Source organism: Aulonocara sp. 'chitande type north' Nkhata Bay, linkage group LG14 (genome assembly GCF_057382095.1).
Source record: "Aulonocara sp. 'chitande type north' Nkhata Bay isolate Kocher_YH1m ecotype deep benthic linkage group LG14, A_spYH_male_GT1.1, whole genome shotgun sequence".
Taxonomy (NCBI): domain Eukaryota; kingdom Metazoa; phylum Chordata; class Actinopteri; order Cichliformes; family Cichlidae; genus Aulonocara; species Aulonocara sp. 'chitande type north' Nkhata Bay.
In genome coordinates, this window is record NC_141357.1 from 20,704,371 (window position 1) to 20,711,531 (window position 7,161).

A 7,161-nucleotide genomic window follows, 5' to 3' on the forward strand; every position below is an offset into this window, starting at 1 on the left:
TGATAACAGATAACAGATGTTCACAGTCCTGGCAGAGACTGCCCTGCAAATAGGAAAAGCACCACAAGTAGAATTAAGTTAGAAAGCAAAAAAATTGAAAAAAGATAGGCAAGCTTAGACTTTTCATCATTAAAGGTTTTTCAAAATCTAGGGGGACATAAAAATTTGTCTAATACAAAAGATAACTTGTCTCTTCTTTACTCACAAGGGCTTTCCAGAATGCGGTGTGCTCTGTCTCAGATTTGTACATCATGTCCGCTTCTACTGACCCCACGTCTCCGATCCTTTCACCTCTCCCCTCTCAAATCAATGTGCACGCATGCTCAGTCATGCAGGCAGACTGTCATGGACAGAGACAGACATGCAATGGCTTCATTCATGCACTCACACATGCATGCAGAGCTTACAAAGGACACACAGAGAGAAAACCATTTACACGGGAACAGCTGACCTTCCAGTGTACACTCATCTTCTCCTTGCATATTGCTATTACTACTGTTAATAATAATAATAATAATAATAATAATAATAATAATAATAATAATAATAATAATAATAATAATAATAATGATAATGAAAAGGAGCCAAAAATTGCTTTGCACTAAAAAGTCAAAGGCTGTCTGTGAATAGGTGGCATTTCACATGTTATTATTATGCACCCTAATATAATTTTGTCTTTAAGGCAGAAAAAATAAATAATAATTTCTGACTTAATTTCCTGCAAAGATATTCATACAGGCGGCATCAATTACACTCTTTTTGTGAAGATTAAAGCTTCACATCCTGCATATTGTGGGTCAGTGAGGAAAAACTAATGCTTTGAAGCAGAAAACCTGTTGGAGTTTTATCTAAGAAACTTTTGGTTTAGCATTTGAATAATTAACCACTTGATTAAACATGGACACTGTGAATTCTTTTTATTTTAAGTGAAGCTGTTGTGCTGATCTAACATTCAAGGCTGAAGAGGTAAACCATTGTGAAATTACTTTCTCAAATGTCAAAAAGATACAAGTACAGTGTTGAAATCAGTGTAACCCAAACTAAATGGAAAGAAATATGTCACCAATACAGAAAAGGCTTGGGATCACTGTCCTGTTGAATGACCAAGCTTCAGAGAAGTTTTATCTGTCTCACATTTGACTCTAGATCACTTTGATATACAGATGAGTTCATGGTTGACTCAGTGACTGCAAGATGCTCCTGTGAGGGCAAAACAACCCCAAATCATCGCTCATCCACCACAGTGCTGGACAGTTGGTATGAAGTGTTTGTGCTGATAAGGTGTGGGGGATTGTCTCCAAACATGGTGCTGAGCATTACGGCCAAACTTCTTCATTTTGGTCTCTGTTGAAAGGAAATTGATCCAGAGGTTTTGTGGTTTGTTTTCTCCTGGTAGCCATACTGGTTCAGTCCTTTTCTGATAGTACTGTCATGAACTTTAACATTTAACATGCTAACTGAGGCCTTTAGTGTCTGAGATTTAACTCGTGGATTTTTCACAGTTACTCTGAGCATTGCACAGTCTAGTGCAAATTTGGCAGGACGTCTATTTCTTGGGAGATTTGCAACAATCTTGAATGTTTTCTTCATTTGAGTCGTTTTTCTTTCCTTCTTTTTTTCCTTACTGCAGAATGACTCATTTCTAATTCTTTGAAAATAGCCTTAATTTCACATTTATGGGCAGCAACAATTGCTTTAAGATCATTGTTGATGTATTTCCTCCTTGGCATTGTGTTAGCACACACCTGAATACTACAGACCACCAAACTGCTAAAAGTCCCACTTTTATAGAGTTGCTCACACTTGCTGCAGTTGTTCACTACAGCGAAATTGATTTGCAGTATGTCCATACAAACAAACAGACAACCAACACATCACATACACACACAAAAATAATATAATATAATATAAGCCTGAGAAAACAGCCAGTATCAGGTCTGAGTTTTGTCAGTGTATGTTTCCATGTTCCACTTTGAAGGTTCATGTCTGATGTCAGTGTATTCAGTTTTGCTTCCCCTGTCTCGTCTTGTCAATTACTCCCAGCTGTGTTCCCCACCTGTTTGTAATCTCCCTGTGTTCTTCTGCGTGTATTTAAGTTGTGTCTACTCGTGTACCAGTTGCTGGTCTGTCTGTGTATCCACCGTGTGTTCACCCTGCTGTCCACCTTGATATGCCTCTGCTCACCCTTTGTCATGTTTGTGTTCATGTTTGATACTTTAGTTTCTTACACTTTAGGTTATCTTTAGTTCCGTTCTGCCATTTTTCACCTTGTGTTTTATTTTTACAACAAACCTCCTTCGCACCTCCACAAGTGCCTGTGCTTGGATCCTCCTTTATTTTCTCCACACGGCTCATCCCATTCGCCGTGACACTGCTAAGGACTAGAATTATGTTTTCATTGTGTCCAGATACATAAAACCTTAAAATTGAAAGAGAGAGTGCACTTGCTTTTACCATGACTGTAAAAGAAAATGACACCGTGTTTTTATTTTAATATAGCAAACAAAAATACATTTAATGTTTCTGGTCTTTTGGTCATTTCACAAGTCATGTCAAGAAGCTGCCACTCTGCTGTGCATGTAGAAAATAAAGCGTCTGTATGATACAATCATGGATGCATGTCTATCTGCATGACTATAGCCTGTCGACCACCCAAATGTTCCAAAGAGTGTCCGTTTGCCTGCCTATACAAAAGCTACTGCAGTCAGCATATTAGAGACGTGGGGCTCAAAAGCTTAGACTGCATGCACGAAGCATCAAAAAAGAGAGAAAAAATGAAAGTGAAAGCCAAAAAAATATATATCACAGAGCAAGAAGTGAAAATGAAATGAAAGACAGAAAAGAAAAAACATGAGGAAAAGAAAAAGCTTTTTAAAAGAAAGTCATGAAGAGAAGTGACAGCTTCACACACATAGGACAAACACCTACGTGTGTGTGTGTGTGTGTGTGTGTGTGTGTGTGTGTGTGTGTGTGTGTGTGTGTGTGCAGACTTTCTGCTGATGGCAGTGACTGTCCCTGGTCCCCCACAATGGTCCAGGACAACAAAAGGAGCAGCTGAGTCATCATGACTTGTCCACGGATTAGCAGCGTGCCCTTTGACCCCACATTGTGAGCCAGCTCACAGCCAATGAGAAGCCGGAATCCTGCCTCTGTAGACTTGGTTTGGATGTGAATGTATATATATATCCCCTCTCATAAGGTCGGCGTCCATCACTTTCTCTAAAGGTCGGCCATTCCTTCAATTGTAACTGTAAGTTTTTCCTCTTTCTAACTTTTAAAGAACTGCTAGACTCGTTATTTGGAAATGTTGTGTTTGTTTTCCTGTCTACTGACACCTTGGACTCAAAGAACCAACTAGGGACTGCCTCTTCTCTTAAACCTTAACTCTGGCCTGAACAGGAGGAATATTGACACAGAATGCAGTTTACGTGTTCATTTGTCACCCTGAAGTTAACATGAATGAGAAAGATAAGAGACTGCGCCCAGTGCTTTTGTCCTTAAAAAGCCGCTCAGGCCACTATTGACAGATTTATGGATGATCATTGAATGTTCTTGCAGTCCTGGAATATTTACACAGTAAATACAACTTTAAGGTCAAAATCTGATAAAGTGAGTTATTATAACTAAGTTAAGCATTAAAAACTGATCAGCCTTAGATTTATGTTCACATAATAACGATGTGTCCAAAATGCTTGAATATAAAGACACCCATAGTTTATTTTTTTATTTTATAATGAGCTCAATCATTTTCAGAACGGATTTTTTTTTTTATCCTTAATGAGCAGCTTGACTCTACTTAAACCCTGTTTTTGTTGTTGAACTGGTGTGGCTGAAGTTCTCACCTTGATCCCAACTGTGATGTCACTGCTGGATGTGCCAGAAGAAAAACTGACTTCAAATTATGTGTTTCAGTTTGCTTTGTGTTGACTCGTTTTATAGACTGCAAAAGTAAAACAAGCTATATCTGAAAACAGCCATTGGATAACTCTGAGAAAAACCTACTTTTAAATGAATAAGCATCAAGGATCTATCCAGCGAATCTTTAGAAAAAGAAAAGAATAGTAATCTTTGATTTTAAATGACCACTATTTTAATTTAATTGCCGTGCTGGAGTTTATGCCATGTTCCAGCAGTCGAGTGGAAGTAATTATCCTCTTCAGGATCTCTAAAAACAGCTGACTGACTTCATGCTTCTTCCCTCTAGAGCTGATCATGTCTCACTCAGGTGCTCAAGGCAGCATAGGCAGCCACTCTGCCATTGGGCTGCGCAATCACAAGGTACTACTACGGTTTTCTTTTTAACACCAAGAGCCCTAAAAAAAACATGAAAACAAGTAATTATGTATCTAAAGTACTGTACTTGAGAAACTAATGCTTTCAGTGTGTTTTTGCTTTCCAGATATACCTCTATGAATACGAGAACTTCCAGGGACGTAGAATGGACCTGTTTGGAGAGTCCCGTAACCTGTGCGAGAAGGGCATGGAGAGAATCGGCTCCATCCGGGTAGAGATCGGACCGTAAGTCACTGACCCCGTGTTAGACACACTGTGAGTGACAGCACACTTTAGGTTGCCCCTTTTCCTTATCTGTTTGTCCGCCTCTCCAGCTGGGTCGGGTATGAGCAGCAGAACATGACCGGTGAGATGTTCATACTGGAGAAAGGAGAGTACCCCCGCTGGGACACCTGGTCCAACAGCTACAGGTGCGACCGCATCATGTCAATCAGACCTCTCCGGATGGTAAGTTGTGGTGGACATTTTTCAGCCTGTCAATTTTTGGTTTAGTCTCTGGTGTCCGCCTCACGTTGCAGCTCGTGTCCATCTATTCTTTCTTTTGTCTTTTGCTGGCTCAAAGGAATTTATTTTTTTTTTGTGTGAGGGGAGGGGTTCACACGTGTATTTATAGTCTTCTTCCATTTTTGGATGAAAGGATTCATTAGATGTCTTTTTTTTGCAGCTGTTTCATTTTCAACTATAAAAAACCCCCAAACAACAAAAAGTATTCACTGTTGTTTTTCAAGGATTTGATTTTATCTTCTAAAACATTTATATTACACAACCATTGTGTATTTATGCATACATCATTTATCCTCAGTAATCATAATAATGCTTTGGTTATGGTTTTTTTTGTTTGTTTTTGTTTTGTTTTGTTTTGTTTGTTAATCTAGAATAGAAATATGAACATTTACACAATCTGCGACAAACAATGTATTTCTCCAACAGGACCCGCAGGACCACAAGATCTGCCTGTATGAATGTGCAAATTTTGAGGGTCGTAAGATGGAAGTGTGCGACGAGGATGTTCCAAGTTTGTGGTCTTACGGCTTCCAGGATCGTGTTGCCAGCATTCAGGTCACCGGTGGAACGTAAGCCATTTCTAGTTATCTTTTTTGGCTAATTCGACTCAGGCTCAGTGGCAACTCCCCACTTGGTTTGAGCTCTCTGTTTAGGGCATGTTTTTTGGGGTGATCGAGGGGTACTGTTCACCCTGACTGGAGGGGGATTGGGCCATAACTGGTAGACTTGATGACCTCACTGAAGGCCGGAATCCAAAATGCCTCTGTCAGATAATATGGATGATTTATAGCTTTAGTGTATTTGGGCTCTTCAGATTCAAAGATTCCAGAATTAGTCAAAAGGCTCCTTTTCATCTGTAGTCTCACAGATCGGACAAAAATAATAACCAAGAAATATAACACACCATCAGACAGTGTACACCTGTATAGCCCATCAAATACTTAAAATTACAACATGGAAATCCACAGTGCAATAAGAAAAGACAGAACAAATAAATATGAAAACAGATGTAAAATACAAAGCACTGGGAGGTGTTGTCTTATACAGAAAATACCTTTGTCATTTGTATAGCAACGTAGCTGAAAACTGAAAGCTAAAGCATTGTAGTTAACCTCTGTTTCTGTCTTCTTCACATAGCTGGGTGGGTTACCAGTACCCTGGCTACCGTGGCTACCAATATATGCTTGAAATGGGTCCTTTCAAGCACTGGAATGAGTGGGGAGCCCACCACCCCCAGATCCAGTCCATCCGCCGCGTGAGAGACATGCAGACGCACCGCAGGGGCTGCTTCGAAATGACCGCATAGAGGAGTCCAGTTGACTAAAAAGGAGGGAATAGCAAGGGTGAAGTCATGCTGCTAAAAACATCCCCTGGAGATCCTTCAGCAGCCACATGGCCACACCAGCTAACAGCATTTTAATATTGTTTCCTGGTAGGATTTGGAAGTATGTGGCGGGGTGAACGATTCTGAATGGGATGAAAATTTCTTATTGTCACAGACTCTCAGAGTAACTGTAACACAGGTTTAAAAAAAAAAAACGTAGCAAAGCTCTCTGTCTACAGACCTCATGGAAAGATTATATGATTTATCTGAACAGGGGATTAAAGGGGATTAGTGGATTTAATGGTTTGTGTTTATTAGTTTGTTTCAATGCTATTTTTCCAATCATACCTGCAACTCTTTGATTTTATTTTTATTTACTCGATGATGTATTTCAAGCTGAAATGATGTCACTAAGCCTGTTCATCACGGAGCTCTCCTTCTCCTGGGATCCATAGTCTAGTCTAGAATAAAGGTACACATATCATATCTGCTTACAAAGTACTACCATGGACAGCTCTCAACCCAACACATGGCCTGCAGTTATTTCTCCAGGCAGAGGGAGGCACCATATCCTCATCGCAAAGCAACAGACTCAGAGCCTGGACGGCAATGCTGGTTAATCATTAAAATAGACTTAAAAGGAAGAAGAAGAAAAAAGAGCAGTGCAGAGCTGTGGGTTTGCTGATGTGAATATCTTTTGGCTGGCCTGTTTCACCTCACTGATGGGGCTGTCCAGAAGGTTTGCATTTTAAATGTTCTCAGGGATGCTGGCATCTGGAAAGCAACTTTCCAATGGAAAAATAAAAGAACTGTACCTGAAAGCAAGTCTCACTGGGCCTACTTTCTTTTCCCTCTTGTTGTTTTTTTTTCTTCAGATGTTGCTGATGTTCGATGCTGCTCAGACTGGCTATGAAACAGCAGTCTGAAGTGCCTTGCTTTGTCATTCAGCTCGCTCTTTTGATTTTCCAGCCTGGAACTCAAGTTTTTTGTTTCTGGTTCACTCTCAACACATTCACTGGACCCTACCTGCTGACACACAA

General features: G+C 40.0%; 1 protein-coding gene across 1 annotated transcript; it reads left to right on the forward strand.

The window, feature by feature from the left end:
• The first annotated feature begins 3,009 nt into the window (after positions 1-3,009).
• Positions 3,010-6,957, forward strand: crybb1l3 (crystallin, beta B1, like 3). Its single transcript, XM_086261450.1, has 6 exons — positions 3,010-3,250; positions 4,205-4,278; positions 4,400-4,518; positions 4,608-4,740; positions 5,224-5,366; positions 5,935-6,957. Exons 2-6 carry the CDS (start codon positions 4,213-4,215, stop codon positions 6,101-6,103), a joined length of 630 nt encoding a protein of 209 aa, XP_086117576.1. The 5' UTR covers positions 3,010-3,250; positions 4,205-4,212; the 3' UTR covers positions 6,104-6,957.
• Positions 6,958-7,161: the final 204 nt, after the last annotated feature.